At 42.0% G+C, this 26,997-nt stretch overlaps 1 protein-coding gene across 6 annotated transcripts in view; it reads left to right on the top strand.

Moving 5' to 3' along the window:
- Nucleotides 1-26,997, top strand: part of EPHA3 (EPH receptor A3) — an 853,173-nt gene that overhangs the window by 533,636 nt on the left and 292,540 nt on the right. For 4 of the 6 annotated variants that reach the window (XM_069204910.1, XM_069204911.1, XM_069204915.1 and 1 more), the window contains exons 7-9: nucleotides 964-1,126; nucleotides 12,708-12,810; nucleotides 14,823-14,890. In XM_069204910.1, coding sequence (XP_069061011.1) covers nucleotides 964-1,126; nucleotides 12,708-12,810; nucleotides 14,823-14,890 — 334 coding nt within the window. The remainder of the gene's footprint in view (nucleotides 1-963; nucleotides 1,127-12,707; nucleotides 12,811-14,822; nucleotides 14,891-26,997) is intronic. The other 2 variants (XM_069204912.1, XM_069204913.1) reach the window with 1 other exon arrangement.

Raw genomic sequence — 26,997 nt, forward strand, 5'->3', positions numbered from 1 at the left:
TGCCGGCTCGTAATAGAGCCGGCAGCAATGCTGATGTGCAGCGGGTGCAGTAGCACCCGTCGCGCATTTCACTGCCCGAAATTCAGGCAGTGAAATGCGCGACGGGGCTATGTCTGGGGCCCACTGCACTGCCTATGCCAAGTGCATGGGCAGTGCAGGGGCCCCCAGGGGCACCCCAAGTCCCCTTACCGCCAGCCTTTCAATGGCGGTGTTTATCGCCACGGACAGGCTGGCGGTCGGGGACTTACCGCCGGCCGCCAGGGTCGTAATGACCCCGATAGTCCTTAACCCTCTTGTAATCATAAGAGACAGATCTGCTCTCTTTTTAGTTCAATGCTAACTTTTCCACAAATAATCACTTTCTTAAATAGTGCCTAAATATAATCTTTTATTGTTTAAAAATGCTATAAATAACGAGCATTACTGTTATCTAGACCCAAGCGATATTTCATTGTGCCAGCATAATCATGTATAACTTTCAGAAATTCAATGTGTTCTTCTTATGTGAAGTACCCGAGATCACAAAATTACACAACTTTTCGAAATTGTGATCTCATCTAGGGAGAAATTCTATTGAGGGAGCACAGAAGCACCGCGAATGAACAGAATGCGAGCAGATGTTTTTTGTGTGATATAGCACTTTTTAGCGCAAAATGTGCCCTCACGTTCAAGATGGATGCAAGAGCGCAGTTCATGCTAAACAGTAGCACAAAATAACCCTCCAGAATATCACATAATGGCCATTTCGTGTCGTGAAAGTCGCGGGGTTTTAAAAGCAGAGATACTCAGTTTAAAAGGTTGGAAGATGGAAGGCCCTCATTCTTTTGTAGCAGTGTCCACCAGGTCACTACAGATATCTACTATGACCATCAAATCATGAATGCCACGAATATCTAAAACAGTCTCTGTTCGTGAATGCAACTTCTGTTTTGGTATTAATATGCTTATCATTTCGCCCAAAAGCAGGAACAGGAGACAAGCTACACCATTTTGAGATCGAGGGGAACCAACGTGACCATCAATGGCCTGAAGCCGGATACTACGTACGTGTTCCAGATCCGGGCTCGCACTGCGGCTGGATACGGACCAAACAGCCGCAAGTTTGAGTTTGAAACCAGCCCAGACTGTACGTAAGCGAGATATTTATTTCAACTACTTTGATTATTCCAGGAGAGTTTTTGTATTCCCGCTCTGTATGTTTGGTTATAATGTTTATTCAATGTTGCAGCTTACTAGTGATCTAAATTCGTCAGAGGGGAAAAAGAGCAGCCACATTTTGGATGATTCTTCAGAGGGACATGAATGATAATGAGAGACAGAGCACTCCGGAGCATCCCATGAACAACCCATTAGTATTATGTGCATTACATGATTTCACGCCCGCAAAAATTGTAGTAGATCGTTGTCGTTTGTAAGGAAACTAATTTCAATTAAAAGCCACAACTAGAAATAAAAATTGAAAGTTGGGAAAGGCTTCGTTCTTTTGAAGACACATTTGTAAGCTGCGTTCTCTTAGCTGCACTTTTAGAGGCGTTTTGAGAACGGATCACCCTTTCATCCTTTGCAAGTTTGTAATCTCTTCAACAGAGGAAAGACTGGAGGAGCACTATTGATTAAATGCTGTTATTTAATACAAGTCTTCCTCTCTTTCTCTTTCTCTCTATATTTTAATTATAATAATATTTTTCCATTATTTTACTATAGGGAGACTCCACAGTTGGGCTGAAGATCTTCTTCCTATGGTAACCCCCTGTGGTTAAATATAGGGAAAATAAAAAGGTTTACTTTATAATAAATTTAGAAAAATATTTGTATGCAAAATAATCTAAATTCATTTTATATATTTAGGATATTAATCTTTATTCAGTTGTGAAACCATAAAAGCGCACAATTCAAACATTATACCAACATCATAAAACAAAGTCAACAATATAATTATAGATAAACAGATCAACATTTAAAGGAACATTTCTCCAGTTCGTTTGACGGGCTCCCCACACAATAAGACCTTACCGATGAAATGTATTAATACTGGAGATAACAAATTGATTTTCAGAAATATCATAAGAGACAGGGCTCTCAGCAAATTAAACTATACATTATAAAATCACACATGGGATGACATACAAATGCCAAAAAGGCAGAGAAAAGACAATATAATAAAATACATCAAAACTAATAAAAATGGTGCCTACCGCTGTACATATATATAGGGAATCCTCAGACCTAGGCACTGTAAGATGGAACCCGTCAGAACAGTGAGCCTAGTGCAGACACTTCTGCCTCCAAGAAAGGGGCCATATGAAACCTCATGTAGCAGACTGAAGAAACCTTTGGCAGAGTAAATATGTAGGGTGCAGCATACATTACAATAAAACAAGTAAGCCTTCTAATGCCAGGAAAAGTGCTTTATACGCAATCAATGATGAGCAAAATGTTTACAATATTTACTGGCTGAATTTATATATGGGGGTTATTGTTTTCCTGCAATTTTGGGCTCCTAACAGAGGCTGAAATAAACCTATAAACTATGTGTGATACCAGGTGAGGTAGTAGAAGCTGGATGTGCAATAACACTGGTCTACTTAATGTGATGTTAAAGGTTCTGAGGAAAGGGGCCAATAACGTTTTTCCTCGAGGCCTTATATGTCACACAAAAAGACAAAATGCAGCTGTGACTGGGGAGTTTTTGATTCATAAGGACATGCTTTAAAATCTTTATCACAATAAGGATGTGATGGATAGATGACCAGCATATGGGCCAGGTTAAGAAGGAATCTTACCCAATAGTACCTCTGTATACTGGATATAATAAGCAGTTAGGGTTCTATAGAGATGGTCATTTTCAAAGAGACATAGGTCCACCTGCCACTTACCACATTTCTGGGCCTTTCTGTTGAGTGCGTTAAGGGCTATCAACACCTTTTTAATGAGTGCCCTGTGAGGCACTGGGGATTCTCAAAGTAATCATGGCAGTCAATTGAGTAAAGTTGATTCACAATCTCCCCCGCAATAGAAATATATAAAGTACAAGCTAGAGGGGCGGCTTTGTATGGAGCAGAGCTATGGGGGCATGGCAATCTGAGGGACCTAGAGCTTGCTGAAAACTCATTCATAAAGGACTTGTTAAAAATACCGACTAGTTCCCCCACTTTGCCCATTCAGATGGACCTAAATCTAGATTCCATCGCCCACATAGCCACTTTAAGACCAATATTGTATTGGATTAGGATTTGGTCCACAGATATTTTCAGTCCATATAGAATATGGTTGAATGCCCTGCTGAGTACACACGTAATAAGAAAAATCCCATGGTGTAATCATGTCAAAAACAGTTTGACCAAACTAGGGTTAGGCTCGTTTTGGACAGACCTCCATTGCCTCCCAAAAAATGCGGCAAAAAGTTGTTAAGAATGCAAATTGGTTAAACTTAAAAATAGTAAAACCAGCTGAGTTGCCTTCGTTCAGTTTGACAGATAGATTTATATCAGCCAAATGTCACTATGAATTTGAAAATTATATGGACTTGATTTTTTCCCCCCGAGCATGTGCACTTTACATCAGGTTTAGGTTGGGGTCGTTACCACTACGCACTTTTACTTGCAGGTGGTCCCAACAGGATAACCAACAAGACCTATGCCCAATGGGTTGTGGGTCATCTGAATGCATTGCTCATGTGTTATTTCATTGTCCCGCATATGCCAAACAACAGATCCGATGGATTATACCTCTTTGCAGATCCATGGGCATCAATAACCGGCTCTTAGCTCATAGAATTTGCAAAACAAATACCCATGGCATTGTGGTATGTGCTTTGGCTAGATAGTTAGATGCAATTTGGTACATAAGAGTGAAACGGATAGGGGCAGCTTGCAATGCATTAAACTAAAGTAAGTCTGTTTGTAGATAAAATTGGATACGTCGCTTTTATAGTGAATATTTGATTTTAAATTCAAAGCTGCTATATTGTTTTTTTATTCTGTGTTTTAGCTTATAGGGTGAATGTTTTTATATTACTGTCTTTTTATATTGGTGATCCTTTATAATTTTTGATTATGTTTTAGAATTTAGCATTTCGTATTTAATCACCGATTTTCGAGCATTATCCAGTTAGAGAGTTTTATATTATTGTTCTTTTATATTTTTAATGTGTGTATTGTATGATGAGCTTTTATGGTACTTTTATTACCGAAATAAAGCTTAATGGAATGGAGTAAAGTTGCAAATTGACATATTGTAGACACTCATAAAGTAAGCTGTGTCTAGAGCCAAACAGTCTGTAATAATTGCCTTGGTGAGTATGGTTTCGGATCGACACCAGATGGAAATCCATAATAGTGTTGGGGCTACCTTAATTGTGTCCTCCAAATATTTTAAACCCAGATTCTCATGGCAAGTAAGGCAGGTACACTTTGGGGTAGGCGCAAAAGTTTCAGCAATAAACTTTTTGTCAGTTTGCAACAGTGTCTTGTTACAGATTCCCCAGATACTTGCCCCATAAAAGGCAGTTGAAATGCATCTAGCTTTATAGATGTTGAGTATTGCCTCAAGGGAGGACAAACCCAATTTATTCACAAACGTAAATGTGGATACCCTATTCTGCTCAAGATGTGGATGTCTCATTTTTTATGAGGTGTTTGCAGATGCAGTTGTTAGCAAAAGATATCCCAAGAAAGGTGAAAGTTGATATTGCCTGTAGTTTAATACCACTGATCTGGAACATCCTCATCTTGGTTTTAGGATGACCACATGTCATGTAATATGATTTGGACTTATTTGTGTGTAGCCCCAGACTGTCCATCTAACCCATAATACTGTCCAGCAGCCTGTGTAAACACAGTCATCATCATAAATGAGGACAGGCAGGCCTTTTGTACCAACCTTACGGGACGCAGAATCCACCTCTGACAGGATGGTCTGCAAATCATTGAGGTGTTGGATAAACAGAAACGGGGCAAGTATACAACCCTTTCTTATGCCCTGACCGACGTTAATGGGGCATGTACATTCTCCATTGGGCCCCTATCCGACACTGCCCACCACTTCCTCATGTAGTCTAGATAATATGTATTATCCTAGTGTCAGTGCCCATAGCCAGGATTCTGGTCCACAGCCTGCCTCTGTCAACATTGTCAACAGCTGAGCTAGGGTCCTAATTGCAAGATATAGACACCCATCTTTGATCTGAAAGATCAGGAGATGAAGATTGATACATTGATCTATGGTCCCTAGGACTCACCTTAACCTACATTGTACTGGTGTTCAAATGCCCTCCTTCTGAGTGCAGGTCTCAAAGTGGTCCAGCAGGATCCTGCCCATCACCTTGGCCGTAGAGTCAATAAGTGATATTGGATGATAGCAACGAGGATCCCATTTAGCCCCCTTTATAGAGATTGGATCTTTGGCAGCCTTTCACCAAAAATTAGGCAGGCCACAAATAATAGCATACTTCAGGATATTAACTAAAAGTGACGCCTATAGGTCCATATTATTTTAAAGAAGTTGATAGGGACCCCATCCAGTCCTGGGACTTTATTGTTAGGGCACCACCTAACTGCCAGGATAACCTCTTCTAAGGAATTGTGGTAATTGGGAGTTTGGCTTCAAATGTCTTTGTGAAGTGTGCCATCCATGTGGGGGGCTGAATGGATACATCTGTAATGTTATTGTGTCCACTGGTGAAATAAGTCTAGCTCACCACTTTCCAGAACAGGGAGGCATTGTTAGTTATGCTAGCCCTACATGTTGTTCCTATGCCTTCTTTCTTATGTTTTTCTTCCTTGCTCTGATCGCTTCTTTTAATGGTGTCTACAGGTGTTTTTAAAAGGCTATGGGCTTTCGAGCAAGTTTTGTCAAACCACGTCTTTTGTCTTACCACATGGAATAACTAGGCAGCTGTCTGCAGTTCCAAGGCACACTGACAAATACCAGTATAGTCCCCCAGAATATAACTGTTGGATTGGTATAGCTATCATGACTCTTCATAAAGTGCTCCATATTGTCACACACCAGGCAGCCAACCTTCACCCCTGAATCTATGTATGCCAACTTGTGGCGAAACCCTTATTTTTTGTGTAGCTTGATGGAGGGTTGGTGTGGGTGTGTTGTAACATAGTCTGCCCTAGTGATGTATGTAGGGCTAGGGGATTATGGTCACCTATGACACTATAGAAATGGAAAAATGGGTTAAATTTGTCCCAACTCTTCTGATACAGCAAAATACTCAATTAGACTGCCCTTTCCTCTCCCAGTGAATAACACTGGTCCAATAACTGACTCCTCTAATAAGTCAACAGTAAATTTAAGATGCTGCCTCACCATCATTTTATTGAGCACTTTGCCACAGGGATTATGGTTAAAGTGTGATTGGTCAGTAGTGTCTATGCCTCACAGGCCATAGACAATGTTAGAAATAGGGCAAATACAGCAGTTAAAATCTCCACTCCACAATATAAAATAGTCCCCATAAGTCCTGCCTACGACATCACCCAATACGGAGTCAAGGGAACCCACTAATAATTAATTCCTAACGTTAAAATTACTGTGGCAAAAATGTATCCAAATTATAGTACGATGTGAAGGAATTAAAAATGGGGGGAGTATAAATATGACATGACAATTTTGCAAGGCAATACAACACTGATTAAGTTCAAGAGACTACAACTATTATGTCCATGTGTAGATGGCAGGGCAGGCGTCATCACAGAATAATACTCATTGATATGCTCACTAGTGCAAGGCAATATCTCCTGTGAACAGACAGTCTGATGGTCATTTATCATTTTGGCCCAATAAGGGTCTGTCAGTTTGTCTGTAATTCCAGGGTGTCGCAGAAAAGGATTTTTTGTATTCTGTGCAATTGAAGCAGGGAATGTAGGAACACTGGGGATGGTAACCGGTGCAGACACTTGCTTGGGGGATAGCTCAACTTAATTTCAAGTAGGGTTCACAGGTTTTGGCCCAGTGGTGAGAGTATTCGATGACAGAATAGAGCAGGGAGATAAGTGTTAGAAGCAGGTCCAGACCTGGAAGCATCGATATCCTCAAGCTTCAAGCTTTCTCCCTGCTACCAAACATTGTTATATCCACTAACGCTGTGGAAATGGGGACAGGTACTTTAAATGCGGGCTTACAATTTTCACACATGGCATCACCCCAGCCCATGGACCTCCTTTTTGCACCAGAGTCCCAAGTCTCCACCTCAGAGTAATTTGTATACAGCAGACCACATTTCGCTTCAGGCGTGCAGGCATGTGTTCCCAGTCAGGCTACGGCCTCTAATGCTGAAAAATTATTGTGCATTGGTATGATAAATGGTGAGGCCTGTGGCCATGGTAATAAAGGCTGAGGTAATGGAGTAGGAGGTCATTTATATGTAAAGGAAAAGAGTAAGGCCTAAAAAAATAGACCAAGGGCTCGCTTGTATAGTGTGTTTATTCTGAGCCAGTCTTGATAGGCTATGCAATAAAAAGCCAGTCAGATGTTTGTCCCAAACGTTGACAACAATACAGCCTCCTTGCTCCCTCTCGGTGCTATTGCCAACCCACGAGACTCTCCGTACAATGATGATGCCATTGAAGACAGTGTTGCTGTTAAGATTCCTCTGTGATCTGCACAGCCAATGTGTGACCTTATTCTTTAGTTGCAACATACTTTCACTTTGACCTGTCTGCAAAACTGGCACATTTTTTATATAATCACTATGGGGGCTGCTTCAGGAGGTATTTCTAAGATCATAGTTTGTCTGATGGGAGAAAGCTCATTTAGTATTCTGGCCAAAGGATTGCCAGGTAGCGGTTGAGTGGTAACAAATGGTAAAGGGGAAGATCATCAGGTTACTGCATGGTGACTGTACAGGAGCTGACCCGGAATTTGTCCCCTGGCGGATACTGCTCTTTGCAACTTTCTTTGTGTCGTAGACTGGTTGATATGAGGGGCCCAGATGCACATTGTTCTTGATTCCAAAGTTCTCCACTGGCCTGGAGCGATCCACTAAGATCTCCTTTAATGCCCCTTCAATTCCCTTGAGCGCTGAGACTACCTGTAGCTTTGAAAGTACATTCTCCATATGTTTTATGTCTAACGGAGTAGGGTGAGTTTTGATTGCAGTCCCTCTAGAAGTGTCAGGCCATAACTCTATCTGCCCTGTGGGCAGAAATCTTTCTTAAGTGGGCCATTTGTGGCTGCTTTGGTGAAACATCTTGTGGCCATGGTGGCTTTCCTTGAGGCAGTTTTGGTCTGTCCTGCATTGACTTTTGACTTATTGGACAGTGGTGAGCCAGTATCCGTCTCAGTTGGTGGTTCAGACACCAGTACTATGTCCACACCCCTGTGAATACACAAGGGTTGTCCACACCCAGGCAACTGCCAACGTCAACGAGCCCATGGGGGCTAGTTTGTTTTTTTGTCAGCACTTACACATATAGAAGTATGGGCAGCAGGTGAGACATTGATGGAAGCCAGGGTCAGCGCTTTCCTTGTGGCCCTCAATCTCCCCTCCATGTATTCAATTTCTGTTTGAATAGCACCCATAGCATTAGTAAAAAAACTGCTAATGGTACCTGTTAATTAGCGTCCCCTGGTTGGCACACTGGACATGCTTAAGGCAGTGGATTTGCTCTTGCCCATATTGTAAGCAGACAATTTCATTTGGTGGCAAAGAACCATCTCCTTGCGGTGGATCAAGAAGACAGCTACTCCCCTCTCTTACTGTCCTTACTTGCTGCCCTCTCACCAGCACAATAAAAGTGCAGGCAGAGACCACTAGCATACTGCACCCATTGTCTCGAGTCAAATAAAAGCTCAAAAGTTCCTATTGGGGAGGGCAAGGTATAGATTGAGGCAGTTAGGGTAATTGTGGTAGTAGGTGCAGCTCCATAGGCCTATGATGCAGTTCAGAAGAGGCCAGCACCCCTAATGCTCAGATGACACATTAGTCGGCCCAAGTAGACAACAGGGAGAGATTTAAACAATGGGCTAAGACCAAATAGACGTAGGAGTCTTACCAGGCGATAGCTGCAAATGTACAAGCACAAAACCAAAGAAAAAACAAAGGGGTGGCCTCGCCCCAGCTCTTCATGGTGCTGATGGGCGCAGGACAGCCTGCCCTTGGCCCACAACTCACCCAGGTATGGCCCATGCACATCCTGCGTTGCTGGACCAGGTGTGACGCTTTATAGAGCTTGGGCAGGCAGCAGGAGTGTGCAATGTCCTGGGGCTGCCTCCCATGCCCCACTGCTTCCTGGGACTCAAAGTCCTTCCAAACTGCACTCCTGCACCGCAGGTCCAGGTGTAGTGATTTATAGCACTTAGGCAGGCAGCAGATGTGTGCAATGTCCTGGGGCTGCCTCCCATTCCCCACTGCTTCCAGGGACTCAAGGTCCCTTCACAATGCACTTTAAAGTAGAACAAAATAAATAATATTCCAATGCTATTAAATTAATTTTGGGTGCAATGCCCTGGGCTGTCTCTTATACCCCACTGCTTCCTTGAACTCTAAGTCAGTCCACAGTGCACTCCTGCACTGTGGGACTAAGTGTGGAAGGTTTTAGCGCGTGGACAGGCACCAGGTGTGTGCAAAGTCCTGTGGCCGCCTTCCATACCCTACTACTTCCTGGGACTCAAAGTCGCTCCACGATGCACTCCCACACCGCAGGACCAGGTGTGGCACTTTATAGCACTTGGTCAGGCAGCAGATGTGTGATATGTCCTGAAGCTGCCTCCAAGGCCCCACTGTTTCCAGGGACTCAAGGTAAAAATAGCAAATTATTTTATCAGGCATTCATAATTATTAAAAGTGGTGTACAGAATTAATTAAAGTAAATTTGTTATGTTTTAGTAAAAAATAGTGGTATGTTCATGCATTAAATTAAAAAAAAAACTTGTGAAAATAGTTTATGACTTTATAATAAATGTTTTATTTTTAGATTCTTTTTAACATTAACGTTGTTTTAATATTTTTAACTTTTTAAAATAATTTAAAATAATGTAAGATTAGTTCCTATGGGGTTTTCTTTACATTCCCACCTCCACTATTTTTCGTAGGAGGGTGTTGCAGTACCGGTAGTTGGCCATGTGTGTGCTGAACTTATTACTGTTTATAATTTGGTAGTAGTAACTACAGTCACGAATTTGCCTCCACCCCTGTATTCAGGGAGTGGAGCCATGTAGCCTACAATTTTTAGTAATTTTATACCCTGATGTTGTGAATAGCCAAACATAGTAATGTTACTCAAAAGGGTAAATTGCATTTAAAAATTACTCATAAGTGTATGCTACTTTTATTAATGTCTCCCAATACACTTAGTGGCGCAAAAGTCAATTGATATTGATGCACAGTCAAAGATTTGATATCCACATACCTGTGAGTGAAGTTCACATTGAACCATTATCCATAGTCACAAACCTTTAGTAAAAAACATATTGCTTTGTAACAATGTATATTTCTATGGACTAAATTAAAATGACATTTCAAGTGATTATTTAACTATTATCACAATGGGAACCTCTTCAACAGAAATTCAAACTTGTCTGAAAATCATGTTTGCAAACTGCAATGTTACTTGGCCCACAGTCGTGTTGAGACGTGGTTCTGCAGTGCCTGCAAGAAGTCTAGTAATGTGACCAACAAAAGGACAGAATTTGGGCCCATATGTACAAACACATTTTCCTATAGGCACAGAATGGATAAAACCCCTTGGTACATCTGGCCCTTGGTTTGCTAATGCCACCAAAAGCTTGGGTAGCATCAGTGCTGATTTTCTAAAAGAAAAAGTGCTAGGCCCAAAGTTTTACTTAGAGGCCTGCAGAAGGCGCTGTTGAATGTTGGGGGTGCAGAATACCAAGACTTTGAAGTCTAGATTCAGCCTCCTGCCTATTTCATCCACCACCAGACACTCCCTGTAACCTTAACCCGGGCGCTCTTTCATCCCTGCCTCCATTCTTTGTCACTGCTTTTCTGCATTTCTCTTCCTCCTTCTTTTCTCATTTTGTGTTTTTATTTCTCTTGCTCTGGGTCATAGTGTGATGAGGAAAATTAAGTGCTAGTCCCCAAAAATGTGTGCTGATGCGCTCCACCTGCAACTACTGGCTGAAGTTGAGCACTACGTAGAATTTTCAGATATAGTTGCTCTTTAACTCACTGTAGTCCACTTCAAATCTTAATGTGGCTAAAACTCAACTGGGCGATCTCATTAGTCTCAATCTGGATGTAAAGTTTAGGCCCACTAACAAACAGACATTTTATTCCAATTATTTAATCTGGAGAAACCGTCCTCACGCAAACATAAGCTGCTCTGCGAGGAATTTTTTAATTTCCAGGTGGGATTACAAAGACAGCAGTATGAAGTTTGGACAGCTCTATGTGCTTGCCCCTGTGCTACTAAAAGGGGTTCCAGCTGTCATCTAATAACTAGCAAGGTCATCTGGATCGCGTCCAGAACGGACAGTTTTAGCTGAAAGTTGGCCACAACTAACTAAGACATTGTATAATGACGTTAAGGCGAAAGAGTAATTCATTGCTTGAGCAATGATGTTTGACAAAGTTTCAGACCATCCATTCACTCTTCCGGCTGGGATCTCTGCTATAGTGTGTGGTGATTACTCTCTCTATAATGTATTAAATCACCCTGTGCATGACTTTGATCAATCTGAGTTCAGGTGGGGATGTATCCCCCACTAATTAGGCTAGGCCTAATCCTTTTATACAGGCGTGTCATTCCACTTATTAAGATAATGTGTTTCTGTTTTCATTTTGATCAACGGTCTTAACATCTTTAATTCCACTTCCAATTTTTTTTTAAATGCCTGAGAAGAAACATCCAGCATTTTTGTATGTTACAGGTGATAAATGTGGGCAATAAACATAATTACTGACCTGTTGCGCTTCTCCTAATGTTTTAACTAATTATTTAGTTAAGTCCTCAGCCTCAGTTATGATGTCCGTATATCAGGCCTCTTTGTCCCTTCCACATAGCCTCTTTGATTCTTCTGAGATAAATTAGCTATCACTTTATCTCCTAATTCAGAAGTGAACTTTGACAACTGTGCACGTGCCTGCTCAATATCTGTAGGCTGTTATGTACCCCCATTCAAATGCGTATTATAATAATAACAAATTAAAACATGCACAACAACTCAAATGCCATGAGTCTGTAATAACATTTTGGTGGCCTGGTGAACTTTATAAACGAATCACCTTCGACTTCATTTTGAATAAAGTTACCATAACCCTCTGTTCCTCCACCCTTTTTCTCTATGCAGGAAACGCGCAGGAGCCCTTTTCTAGATACAAAACAAAATGCTGGTCAAAAAGCGTGCATTGTAACAGTTGTATGCGTTATTGTATGTATGCCTGTGAAGCTGGGGATAGATGTAACTAAAGCCTGCAAAACATTGAGGTTTAAGATGTATGTTTTATGGTACTTCTACTCAGTTATGCATAGTTGTTCATCTTGTCTGGATAATACATTTGAGTGACTCCCCAAAATATCGCTACTGATTTTTGAACTAGAAATTGGTCACATATATAAGCACTGGCGAGTGTTGGTCATTGTGTTAAGATTAATGAGTCACTCTTCTTTGGAAATTGGGCATTATGTTCTTACGTTGTGAAGCAATAAAGGGGAAAATGGAGGCAAAATTCACCTCACTCTGTATATACATGGTAACCTGCTAAGCCTTTATTGTTTCTCCTGTCACTCTTACAGCTTTCTCAATTTCCAGTGAAAACAGCCAAGTGGTAATGATTGCCATATCTGCAGCTGTCGCCATTATTCTTCTCACTATTGTGGTGTACGTCCTGATTGGAAGGTTTGTTAATTCACTTTTTGCACGTTTTACTTTTTTACCTGCATTTTAAGTCTGCTGAGTGGGCCTGAAAACTTCAACGAATCAGCCAGTAGCATGATCCAAGCAGGGCTTTTGTCACATTGTGCTGCGCTTGAATACACGGGAAATACTCATTTAGAGGCACAGGAAACAGCATTCATTGTGAGGTGGCGTATTGTGATTGCTACTCAAAATGGAGGAAGCTATTTGTATCTGCACATTTGTTTGTGGGAGGCTAAACACATTAAAAGATTCCTTCCAGTAATTTAGTATTCCTAATGCAAATAGTTATAGTTAGGTCAAGTAACAATAACTTGTGCCTAAAGTAACTATAACTCGTACCCTCGCCAGGCACTCCTAATCACCCCACATATTACATCAGTCAAGACATCTTCTATGACACTGATAATCTTGTTGCAACATTTGAAGTGAAATTATTGATGAGAAAACTGTGCATGGTGGGGCCGCTAGTTATAGTTATTTGTGATAACTATCATTGCTGAATTTCTGTGGTTTTGTGTGGGTAAAATGTGAACCTAACTATAATGTCCCTGTAACCTTTGTTAGTTACTGAAACTCAAAGTTCTTTTAAACTTCTACTTCCTAACTATAACATCCCTGTAACCTTTTTTGTTTTCAGTGTGTGTGTGTGTGTGTGTGCTTATATATATATATATATATATACATATATATATATAGATAGATAGATAGATAGATAGATAGATAGATAGATAGATAGATAGATAGATAGATAGATAATGTTAGTAAAATATTAACATCTTGGCTGGTAGCAACCTAAAAAAAAATATAGATTTTTATTAACGACCTCTTAACGGTTGCCGTTGTAAATGCATAAGGACTCGTTATGACAGTTATTATCCCCAACGAAATTCCGAGATCTGCAGAAACACCACAGATCTAGTGTATTCTACTTGGACATTTGGCTAATCAAATTTACTTAAATGTCAGAATGAGGCTCTACGGAGAAATGGTAAATTACTGGAGTAAAGTGGCCCAGTGTTCCTTATTCCCCTGAAAGCTCCTCATTTTTTAGGGTACCCTGAGGGTACACCCTATAATTAGGTTGCAATTGAGAGATTTCCTATTACCCTGTGTCAAAACGTCACATAAAGTCTGCTTCACAGTCAGATAGCCTTTGGATAATAGAACATGCTGAGCAGGCAGAGGAGAGCCTCTCAAGTGTGTTTGTTTTCATTGAAAGTAGTTTTCAATGAATTATGAATTGTGTTTTGATTTTTGTGCAGTGATCTGTAGATACTGCCTAACAGCGGCATGCATATTCTAGGCCTTGTCAGGCAATAAAGCCCCATCATGCGTGCACCCCGCCACTGAGTCACGGAGCAGTGTGCACGCGATGTGCCCTGCCAGTCGCACAGAGCCTAGAATATTCATGCTGAATTTCCAGCAATATGTTTCCACATTCATAATAAAAAAATCATCCTCTTGCTTTCAGAGGGGCGCTTTCCGAGGATTCCGTGGCATGCACATGCAACCAAACTACTTCTCAAATGTAGAATTCTGATCACTTCAAAATTACCCCGATTTAAATGTTTTATTGTTTATTAAGTTGTCTACAACAAAGAAACAGAAAACAATAAAAACACGTCACAGCCTTTCATACCGTTCCCGACTGTCAGCAACCTTACACCTTTCGGAGCAGGCTCTCAGACACACAGAGCAGAGTTGGCCCTTTAAACTCCAGCAAAATCAATCGTTTGCTTGTGCTACTTGGATATCTGATTTAATGTTTTTAAGAGCTCACTGAGTGTACGTAGCTTGTTATTAAATGTCCAGCACGTTTTTTCTTTATCGCTAATTGATTTTTAATGATCTAGATTTGTCACTTGCACAAATTACAAACGAGTGTCTATTTAGGGCGTTAACTGTCAGAAGATGCCCGCTAAAAACACTGTCATTAACAATGTGGGGAACGATGGCGCGCTGCCTGAACCCATTTCTGTTTACTTCGTTAGATTTTGCGGATACAACAAATCAGTGCACAGTCCGGATGAAAAAAGACTGCATTTTGGCAATGGGCACGGTAAGTTCAAAAATATAATTTGCTCCCATTTTCCGGTCTCTCTTGCTTTACTGGTTTGTTCATAAACGATATTTAAGTAGATTATGAAAACATGATGCTTGTATATATGTGCCCTCAAAGAGGCTTCATGTCAAAAGTTCTTAATTGTATCTAGAAGCAACGTCTGATTGACACTATAAAATTCATTATTTTATGTTGAAGACCAAAGCTGCTGGCAAATATCTTTTTCAGTTATTCATTGCCGCGCGTTTCAACAATTGATCATAAGACGGCGCGGTTTGAGTTTCAATAAAACATGTGGTGTGTAATTCTGAATGGATGCTGCATGCATCGCTGACATGCAGAGCGTAACCGTAACTGCCTCGTTACCAAGTAAGGCGCAGCAAAGTCTGAGAGAAGACAGCACACGCTACAGAATTGGCATAATATTTTGTGGCGCGCATGCCAGGCCATCAGTACAAAACAGCTGCTCATGCTGTTTTAAAGTATTTAGCATTCAGAATTCTTTGAGAAAATGAGATGCGCAGTGATTTTCAAAGTTCTGTCAAAAGCGGGTGTACACAATGAGGCTACAGTATATTTGTGAAATATGGATTTTTCGTCTGGATCCACTGTTTAAAATACAGCCTTGACTGGATTTTGAGTTGGATTCTACCCCTTAGGGCTTCTTCCACATTTGGGGGACTGGGGGCTTGCAAAGCCCCCCGCCCCTGCAGCCGCTGTCACAAATGCCCAAGGTCACCGCTCTATTGTGGCTTATGACATTAACATCCCTGGGACGGAACAGTCACAAGCCTCTTCTTTCTCTTTGCACGTGGGGGTGATCAGCGTGTCCCCAAGTCACAACCTGGGGTAGGAGCAGGTTCTTTCAAGCATTCGGAGGCTCACCCACACCAGTCAACAGACCAAAGGGGCATGTGCAGGGATCAATTATGCACACATATACTTATGTAGGGCTACGTAGGAGGGGGGAGTCTGCATGTATGTAGGTGTTCCCACAGTCACAGAGGAAGAGGAGGCAAAAACAGGCAGTTGCTGACCATGGGAAGGCCAGGAGAGTTGAGGGGGTTGCCCCACATTTGGATAATTACTTTGCACAGCACTAGTCACATAGCAAAGGGAGAGCAAAACACTCTGGTGAACACCAAGTGCCGCAAAGAAGGGGAATCACAGGAAAATATCCTATTGGACAGCTCAGATAACTGTGTCTCAGACTCACTGAGCTCTTATGTAATAACACTACACAACTGATGAACTCCAGTGTCATGGAGACCGGTGCCAAGTCACCATTGGGTTCATAGGTGAGGTTGACTTGATGATAGCACAGTGAGAGTACCAGGCTGGGCGCTGCATTAAGTAATCATGCTGCTCTTCTGAAGGAGCTTTCCTTCCCCCTTAAGGACTAGCTTGATGAACCGGTCAGCCGCTGTGTAATGTGGAGGTCACATAATAATCCAATGATAGACCTTTCAGATTAGACCAACAGAGAAGGCTCACCTTAGCGGTTGCATGAGATGTCTGTAATGGGAACAGACGTTCTCATTACACTATGAGATACTGGTGACTGTGCAACCCTCTATCTTGAAGGCGGTGTACTAACTCATGTAGACTGTCTAGCTAGTGCCTGCTGCCTCAGGAATCATCCAGCATGCCAAGCAATGCTGCTAGGATAAATGTACCAGTATTCAACATTTGTGTCACCCATTCATGAGACACCCAGTGGGCTAGAGAGACCACAGCAGTGAAGACTCTTGCCAGGTGTGTTCACAAACTGCCCTTTAGAAGCTAAATAAGGCTTCAGGACCCATTGTTAACTGTTTTGAATTATATTGGAGACTCGTCTAGGACCATTATGAAATACCATATAAAGCGCTGAAAGTGAATATATTTCTTACTGACTCATGTTAGTGTACTGGTGTTTATGGGCACAGTTTCAGTGGAGCGACAGTATTAAATTGATGAATCCTGCTTTCACACCACAAGGTCAATGCACACACCTGCCGTACCATAGTTGAGGAAATTGTCCCATTTGCCAAAAAGCATTCCTGTGCCACCATAGACCTTTCCCATCAGAACAGAGAGCAGGCTGGCCAGGTTCTTAGAATAATTACATCTCACTGCATAGTACTGTGCAATGCAACTAACACCGTCTCCACTTTACCTTTGCTGTACTTCAACACAATAATCATTCCCTATCTTTGACAACAGTTTGTGAATATTTCTCCAATATATCATTAAAGACCACAGGAATTGACCCAACTTTTTTTTACGTTTTCACATTGCTCTCTTTGGGTCAGTTCTTGGGGCTCAGGAGTTGTGATCATTGTGACATACTCCTTACTGCTTTTGTACATATGAATATATTCTAACTAATCCAGTTCCCCAGTATATAGAAAAGTAAATGGCCATTCTTCATATTGGACTTCTAAGACTACCAGTTCTGTTTATTTACTTACTATTCAGTAGAACATATACTTATTTATGGTACAAGGTATATGGATCATGTGTTATTCTATTTTTTCTGATCTCCCATCCAGAGCTCTCCAAAGCTGTCATGTCCCCTGTCTCACAGGTCCCTTGGTAGCACCCGTTTGGTTCACACTTGCAACCCGCAGGGCAGAGATACCTATTCACAGGATGGTACCTGGAAGGCTCCTATCACTTATAAGGTCATAGAAGAGAACCAATCGCAAACTACATAGACAAGAAACAAGAAAACATAAGACTACACTCACATATTATGACAGGCAAAATACCCCTCACTAATGTGCAACTGCAAATATTTGGCAGCAGCTTCTCATTCATGACCAGGTCCTGCATTTAGGAGGACTACTACACAGTGAGCACAGATATCATATTCTTATCCCTCACCTTGCCCTCTGCACAGCAATACAGTGCACAAGCCCACAGCTCTGCTACGCTGTGGCTTCCATAGACCATGTGGTCGTTATGAAAGGAGTCTGCGGATATATGAGGGCTTCTGCCCCAAGCTTACATCGTACATGAGATAAAAGGCCTACACAAGGCAATGCTTATTTTTACATTTCCACACCTAAGCTGTGAATAAGAGGAAATTTAAAAATCCGATTCCACTGCTCATTTATGTCATGAAGTGTGACTTTTTCTGCTGCAACCCACTGCTCATTTGCATAATTGGCATAAGGAAAGGGAAGGTGCGGCACTCGTAATTTCAGAGCATGACTTTCTTGTATTAGCGTGCCCTGGAATCTCTTCCTGCCACACCTTCTGCCACTCACCTTTAAACAAACTCTGCACTTGGCCGAATTTGTGCTTGCAAGGAAAATTGCAAGCATGAAGCATGATCTGCACACGCACAAATTATTTGTTCAGTTTTGCAGCGGGCAGTTGCTGTTTCAAACTTTACACTTTGCACACATATATAGACAAAGGTCCCAGAAAAATCGACGAATCCACAGAATATGTCCAAATTGAGGGTCGAGTTGAATCCTACCTTCCCAAAAGTTTTCAGCGTTGATATTCATGGGCATATTTATAGTGCCCTAGCGCCACCTTGCGCCACATTAACGTCATTGTTATTGACGTTAATGTGGCTCAACGAGGCCGAAATACCCACACCTTATTTACAGGGCGGTGCCAGGCATAATGTATGCAAAGGGGACATTGCCCCATTAGGGGAGCCGGAAAAATCTCTGAGATTTTCTTACGCCATTTTTTACAGCACTTTTAATGTCTGCTCAGGAGCAGGCATTAAAAGGGACCTTCCATTCTTTAGAATGAGGCCCTATGTACTCTGCAGGAGTAGCACCAATAATTTGGCACTACTCCTGTAGAGTACATCAGTAGCGTCACAAATAATGACTCTTTTGTCCCCTACCCTGCGCCATGGTGCACCGTATTTTAAATACGGTGCACACTATGGTGGCGCTAGGAGGCTGCTAAAGGGTGCAGGGAAAGTGGGGCTGCACATGGTGCAGCCCCACTTTCCATGAATCTGCCCCTCAGTTCAAGGGCCGGATTTAAAGTTTAGTGAATGGTATTCCATCTGTCAGGATGCCAGAGGACATTTCGCCTATACCCAGATAGGCTACTATCTGATACATTTAAAAATATCTACTGGCCCACCACAGCTGGTAATCTCTGTACCTTGATAGGAACAGCTCTTATGGGAGTTCCTGTCAAGGTACAAAATGGTGGATTGCTTTTGACCACTAAACCTCTACAAAGCTTTTGTCTATCAATAAAAAATCCAAAAGTTAAAGTTTGTTATTGACCAACAAAACTCAATACCCCCTAAACCCAGGGAGTTTTTTTCCTGGGTGTGCTAGTAATTATTTGTTTTTTCTGTCTCTCACCACAGGTTTTATCTTGCGGTGTCAGACAAGAAAAAAATGGCATCAGATTGTCTATCCTAAATAGGCCGGGCAGTGTAATGCCCTTCCTCCAACGACCCCTTCTCTATCAGGCCATCAGAGGAACCAACAGGGACTTTGCTTCCAGATAGGTTGTTGTCCTCACGACCCTAAATAGGACAGGCAGACTGTCAGTTTTGCAGACAGGGTATACTCTGATGCATTTGCGATGTAGTACCCTGCCTTTCAAATCTGGTCTTAAATTTGAAGCAGGTACCAGGCAAGGTAGTGCCAAGTTCACCCCTTAATGAAAGTCACAGATTTGGCTGGGAAGTTTATGTGATGGCTGAAACATGCCAACCTTAAATTGAGGGGGATGGTGACTAATGCCTTGAACATGTATATGTACATTTTTTTTCTTACCATAGGATGCAACACAGAGATACGAATAAGGGGTTTACTGTACACCTACAGATAATCTGAGCAGTGTCAACTATGAATTCCTGGGTTCAATAAGTTGGTTTTGGATCACTACAAACAATGTTCTACATACACAAAGATCTTCTTTAAGTACTCCTACGTAGGAACCACCCAAGTCATCCCGACCATGCTTCAAATATTTTGGGAGGAAGTATGACAGAGCCCTTAAATAACCTCTAGATCCAATGGTTGTTTTATGAGTCTGCCTTCTTTTTACCACCTGTCTGTTAGTAGTGATTGAGAATAACCCATCTAAATCTAGCATGACTTTTCTGAGCACAGAGTGCTAACACCATTTTCTTAGGTTTTAATATACTAATACCTATTTGCATAAGAGCATCTGTGTGGGAAAACAGTTGTTGATTGGAACAAGTGATGTAGTGAATTACATTTATCATGTTTTGGAAGTAAAAGGAAAAAAAAAATCAAGTTAATGGGCCAATATCAGATACAATGTATAATTGCAAAAAAGTATAGCATCATATAATTTAGCAGAAATCACATGATGTTTTGGGTTGTCAACAGTCTCCCATGCGGATAACACACAACTAGTCATATCAATCACTCCAGAACATGGCTCGAATCACATCCAACTGGCCTCCTGTCTACAGGAAGTGGCTAGCTGGATGGCAAATGTTTGCCTTAAATTTCATGGAGATGACAGAAATTATGTTGCTGAGCAACAATACCAGAAATCAGGCACTGGCATGTTGACCTAAATGTCTCGGGAGCGCTCCCAGGCCAAAAAAACTGATAAAGAGCTTTGGCTTCTGGCTTGATAACAATGTTACAATAGACTTTGTCGCTAGAAAGCTTGCAGCTCGCTGCTACAGCATTCTCAGAATGCTTAGGGAGGTATTAGATCTTCTCCTCAGAAGGCAAATCATTTGGGCCCTAATAATCTAATTCCTAGACTACAGGAACTCTCTATATTTCACCTGTCCCTAGCCGCAGGTTGTTCAAAATTGTGCTCTTGTCTCCTCATGAACATCACAAGGCATTAGTTTGCTGATAGTGCTTTAGTCGAACTTCGCTGGCTTTTGGTGGAGCAGTGGGTGTAGTTAAAGTCATTGTCCATTATGCACACAGCCCTCTATAATAATGGTCCCCTGCTGTTGCAACCTCTGGACACATCTTGTATCCCTGAAAGGCCACTCAAATCCTCTGCTGGTTACCACCTGACAGTACCTCAGATCCTTAGATCAAGATGGAGAGGCTATTCATTTGCCTACCTGGCCCTAAGACTGTGGAACTCTTTACCAATTGGACTACATCTAGTGGACTTAGAACTACCTTTCAGAAAGGATCTGAAAACCTGGCTGTTTATGAACCAGCCTCTTACCAGTTCTGTTGCAGTTTGTCCGGTGCAGCATTTGTTCTAGCGCTGGAAGCCTTTGAGTAGCCATGCGCTTTACAAGTCTAACAGAATAGAATAGAATTTGATGATAGACAAAGCTGAAAAGTGATTTTGCAGCCAGTAGTCTATGATTTGCTATTTCTAGACATTGAAGGTGAGTCTTGGGATGGCTTGTGGACTGGAATGCAAACTACCTCAGTTTCAGAGAGTTTCAGGGATCAATGCAAGCAAAGCAAAGGACGTGAATCATGAAGAGATTCATTGCACATACAGGTGCTAGTTAGGTTTACACAGGAAATAGTCTGGGTCAGAGAAGAGCCGTGAAGTGAGGTGAAGGCCATTGAGAATAAATGGAAACTTCACTTGAATATGAATGGGGAATCAGTGAGAATGGGAGTGACTGAAAAACAAGAGAATGTCTGTATGTCAACATAAAGGTGGCAGCTAATCACAAAGAAAGAGAAAATGCCCCCTAGAAGGTAGTGTACAATAAAAGGTTATGTTGTGTTATGTTACAAGAGAACATGCATTGCAGTGCAGTGCAAGGCAGTAGGGTGCCTATGAACTGTTCAGGTGACCTAGGGCCAATAGTCACAGATTCAGATAGAGTGTCTCCTAAGGGAGGTGGGTGCTACACTCTATCCAGCCCCAAGAAAATAGATCTTGTAATTCCAGCCATGACGGGGTAAGATTTCTGAAAGGGATCACTGGGCACAGAGGTTAAGTGGTCCCATAGAGCAGCAACGGTTAAATATAAAGATTAGGGTAAGAGAGATGGCAGAAACAGTTATGGGCTTATTAGTCCTTGTAATAAGAATCGCCCGACAACCAGTCTTGGTCGTGTGTAGCCCCAAAATCATTCCATCTGCCAGTAGTGTACCTGTGTATGTCATGTTTCACCAGACAAGAATTACTTGCTTACTAATTACTTAACTTTAGAGTAGAAAGGTAACAGGCCTTTCATTTCTGCACATGCTCCTTTGGGGGCACAATCCTCACATAGTTTTGTAGAAATGCACTTAGATGTTGCAAACACTTACAAAGTTTTTTATTCGTGTTTTTCGTCTAAACGACAAAAAACTGGTCAAAATCAGGTGTCAAAGGAAAGTCACAACACTCTAGGTCCCATATTTATGAGGAACGTGTGCTGCTGTTGCATCACTTTTAGTGATGCAACGTCTGCGCAAACCACTACCTCATATTTATGAGACCACGCAAAGCCATTTTGCGTGGCACTGAATGGCCTCATAAATATGGAGAAAGACAAGGCAGCGCAAATTGCTGCATTGCCTTACTCTGTTCTAGGGAGGTGCTCCGTGAGCGTCACAGTGGGTTTTGTCTCGCAGCACCCATGGATTTTGAGGCATCCCCAGATTTACAAGACCTTGTAACAGTAGGGATGCTCCTAAACCTTATGTCTCCCGAGGTGAGGCGCAACAAGGAAAAGTATCACCATTTCTCCTAATTTTTTATTCCTCTTTGTATGTGTACTAAAGAGGAAAAAGCATACTCAGGATTGTTTTTGTGCATGAAGGTACCCCTTCCTGCACAAAACAGTCCTGCATGCACTGCAGGCACCCTTGCACCATAGTTAGCGATAGGCTGCCGAAACAGCGCCAGCGCAGGCGATAAGACAGGAATGCACCGTATGCCATAAATAAGGCTCATTCCTGCCCCTTCCCTGTGATGCAGGGCAGCCCTGACCAGAAAACCGTAAATATGCTCCTAGATGTACACTTACCTAACAAATGAACCTTTGTGCACACATACAGATGAGACAACTGGTCTGATTTAAACATCGTGTTTCTGCCACCCATCCCTAAGTACCTTCAATTTTCTCTGTAATTTGCAAAGGCTCAACAAACCTAATCTGTGTTGTGTTTCAATACAAAGAGTGCTGTAAAAGCGAAGCCAGAAGAGTGAAGCAACTTACTGCATCACAGGCTATGATGTTGGAACTAGGGAGATCATCCCTTCATTTCATGGAGGAAGACAAGGAGAATAATTGTGCCTTTCTAGACTCTTTGTTAAAGATTTTTTCTAGGGCAGGCATTTCTTAGGTGTAAGTAAACCAGAAAAAAACGTTGTAAACTACGTTATCTAAAAAAAAAACGCCGCTAATTTTTAGGTTATGCATATCTGTTTATGCTTGTCTACAATCGAAATGTCAGCATTTTATAATCTGAAACTAATGAAAGCACGAGTTCAAGGGAGAGTGGAAGTAAAAAAAAAATCATTAAAAAACGCTGATGCAAACGCATCTACTGCTCTCTTTATAAAGTGTACAATTATTTAAAAGTAGGCGCTTCACTCGAAGTACAAATGAGACATTTTACATCTTACTATTTACCTGTTATGGGATCACTTTTTTTAAGAGGGTTGAAATTAAACAAGATACATAGACACTCTATGTGTGATGCACAACAGGTTAAACTACTCTCATTTTCTATTGCTTTTTCATAGGCATTAAGAATTTTAGTGGCAATGGACACCGATAAATTAACAAATTAATGTATCTGATGACATACCATTTTTCGAAATCATATCAGGTTCAATGTATTAATCGCATACATTATGGTCCACATTAAAGCCCAGATTTATGGTGGCCTAGCGCCATTCCAACGCCGCATTAGTGTCATTTTTTTACACTAATGTGACATTGGAGGGGAAAAAACTCTGTGCCATATTTAGCATTGCGCCACTGTGTAACACCTTGCGCCACATTATACCTGCGCCACACATAATGTATGGCGCTAAGGGAACTGTAAAAATGGTGTGAAGGAATCTATGAGACTGCTATGTGCCATTTTTATCAAAAAACTTTAACACCTGCTAAGTGCAAGCATTAAAAAGAGGCTCCCTTTGTGTTTATTAGGCCTTTGGTTGCTTTGCAGGATTAGCGTCAAAACTTTTGACACTAGTCCTGCAAAGCACCATACTAGCGTAAAAAATGATGACGCTAGTCCCCCTGACTACCGCCATGGTGCAACGTATTTTAAATATGGCGCACACATGGTTGTATTAGGGGGGCACTAGGGTGCGCATAACAAGTGTGCAGCGCCACTTTTCTTATAACTGGGCCTAACTGCCTGGAAATATCAGAAGATAAAATCACATTGGAAAAATGGCTAGTACACCCTGTGGTTTTGCCCAAGGCAAATTTACCTTCCCATTCTGGATTTTAAAGATTGGATAACATACAATTTTGGTTTTACTGAGTGTAAAAACTGTGTGTTACCTTGTATCAAGCAGCAAAACTCAAAAGAGAAATCTTAATTCTGCGAACACATTTTAGCAGGTATTGCCTGGCACAATGTACCTTGGGAAAAATCACTGTTGGTACTTGAAAAAGATTTTCATTTTCTATTCAGACACAAATAACCATTTACACCTAATTTCACATTTTCCTCTGGACTCATAATAATGCACCACGTGTTATGTCGAATACATTATGCGTCGTAATGCTAGATTCAAACACTTTGCGTTTCCAAAGCCAGCAACGCTGTCATCACAAATGAAAATTTAAGATTTGTGATTAGCAGACATGCACTAACATTCACAACTAGCTTTGACTCCCAACTAGCTTTGACACTTACAGGGCACACATTACACATCCTTACTACTGGTCCTTGCTTGCGACTCACAGACCTTGCACAAATGCTTTTTGACTTGTTAGGGTCTCTAGTTGGCAGTCGGTTTACACCCTGTCAAAGTAGGAACCCTCCATCTAGTCAGGGTAAGTGAGTCACACTCCTAAGATACCCCTTGCTCACCCCCTTGATAGCTTGGCACAAGCAGTCAGGCTTATCTCAGAGGCAATGTGTTAAGTATTTGTACCCACACAGTAACACAGTGAAAACACTACAAATGGACACCACAACAGTTTAGAAAAATAGGAAATATTTTGCTAAGCAAAACAAGGCCAAAATGATGAAAATCCAACATGCACAAGCAAATATGTGAATTTTAAAAGATTAAATCCCAATAAAAGCACTTAAAAACACAATAGTTCCAACTACGGCTATCATGGCATCATGACAGAGTCATTTCCAACAGTCCGATGCCACTCGGGAGGGAGTGCATCTGCAGTCACAGAGTCGCACGGACCCCGGGTACAGTACCTTAGAACTGAAGCAGAGTCAACGGGGAGGTGAGGTGTCACTGGAGCCAGTACGGCATTGTTTCCATACTGCTGCGCAGGATGTGAGACGTAAGTTCTTTACTGCTGCGCAGGGGAGATGAGGCATAAATTCCTTATGGGGGCATAGGAGATGAGGCAGCATTGGCAGTGAGGCATCAGTTCCTTACGATCCAGCAGGGTCGATGTGTCCAGCGGGTCAAGACGCAATGAGGTGACTTTGCAGTGTCGCGGTCACATCACAGGGTTACAGGCACCGTGGTAGAGTTGGGTGTCACAGGCATCAGTGACACTGCACTTGGAAGACACAATGTTGCAGGACTTCAGAGGGGATGCGGTGGCGACGGGCCTGTGGTGTTGTTCTCGGTCATCATACTTCAGCAGGGACCACAGCTTTGGGTGCAGGCAGCATCGTGGAGTCGGGTAGCTGCAACAGTTCCAGAGTCATCTGGAGTCGGTGTGCCTGGTTCTGCTTGTTTTTCTGCCGACTTTACTCCCAACAGCACAGGAACTGGTATGGCTCCTCTTGGCAAGTCAGGGCTCTCAGCAAGAGAACCCAGGGGCTGGTAGGTGAAGTCTTTGATGTCCCTGAAACATCCTAACAGGAGGCAAGCCCAGTCCAAGCCCTTGGAGAAACTTCGCAAGCAGTATACACTGAAAGTTCCAGTCTTTGTCCTCTCCAAAGTGGAAGCAGAAACTGCAGGCCAACCCAGCAAAGCACACACAGCAAAGGGGCAGTATTCCTCCTCACAGCTATTCAGCTCTTCTCCTTGGCAGAGTCTCCTCTTGATCCAGAAGTAATCTAAAAGTCTGGGGTTTTGGGTCCAATACTTACACTCATTTCTGCCTTTGAAGTAGGCAAACTTCAAAGGAAAGTCTTTGTAGTGCACAAGAGCATGTCTTTCCCGTCCTGGTCCCAGGCACACTCTAGGGGGTTGGAGGCTGTATTGTGTAAAGATAGGCACAGCCCTATTCAAGTGCAAGGGTTAGCTCCTCCATCCACCCTAGCCCAGGAAGACCCATCCGGCTATGCAGGGCACACCTAATCTTCCTTTATGTGACTGTCTAGAGTGAATTCACAACCAGTCCAACTGCCATCCTGACCTAGATGTGTATTCCACAGCCAGGCAGAGGCACAGAATAGCCAAGCAAGTAAATGCCCACTTTCTAAAAGTGTCATTTTGAAGCACACATTTTGAAAAACCACCTTCACTAAAAGGTATATTTTGTAATTGTGATTTCAGAGACCCCAAACTCCATAACTCAATCTGTTCCCAATGGGAAATTACACTTAAAAGATATTTCTAGGCAATCCCCATGTTAACTTATGGGAGAGAGATGCCTTGTAATGGTGAAAAAACAAATTTGACAGTATTTTACTAACAGCACATATAGAACACACATGTCCTATCTTTTAAATACACTGCACTCTGCCCATGGGGATACCTTGAGCCTTCCTTAGGGGTGCCTTATATGTACTAAAAGGGAAGGTTTGGGCCTGGTAAATTGGTGCACTAGCCAGGTCGATGTGGCACTTTTAATCTGCGCACACAGACAATGCAATGGCAGATCTGAGACATGATTACAGGGCTACACATGTGGGTGGCACAATCACTGCTGCAGGCCTACTAGTAGAATTTGATTTACAGGCTCTAGGTAACCATGGTGCACTATACTAGCGACTTACCAATAAACAAATATGCCAATCATGGATAACTAATCATAATCACAAATTACACGGGGAGCACTTGCACTTTAACACTGATCAGCAGTGGTAAAGTGCCCAGAGAACCAAAACCAG

This window comes from Pleurodeles waltl, chromosome 8 (assembly GCF_031143425.1).
Source record: "Pleurodeles waltl isolate 20211129_DDA chromosome 8, aPleWal1.hap1.20221129, whole genome shotgun sequence".
Taxonomy (NCBI): Eukaryota; Metazoa; Chordata; class Amphibia; order Caudata; family Salamandridae; genus Pleurodeles; species Pleurodeles waltl.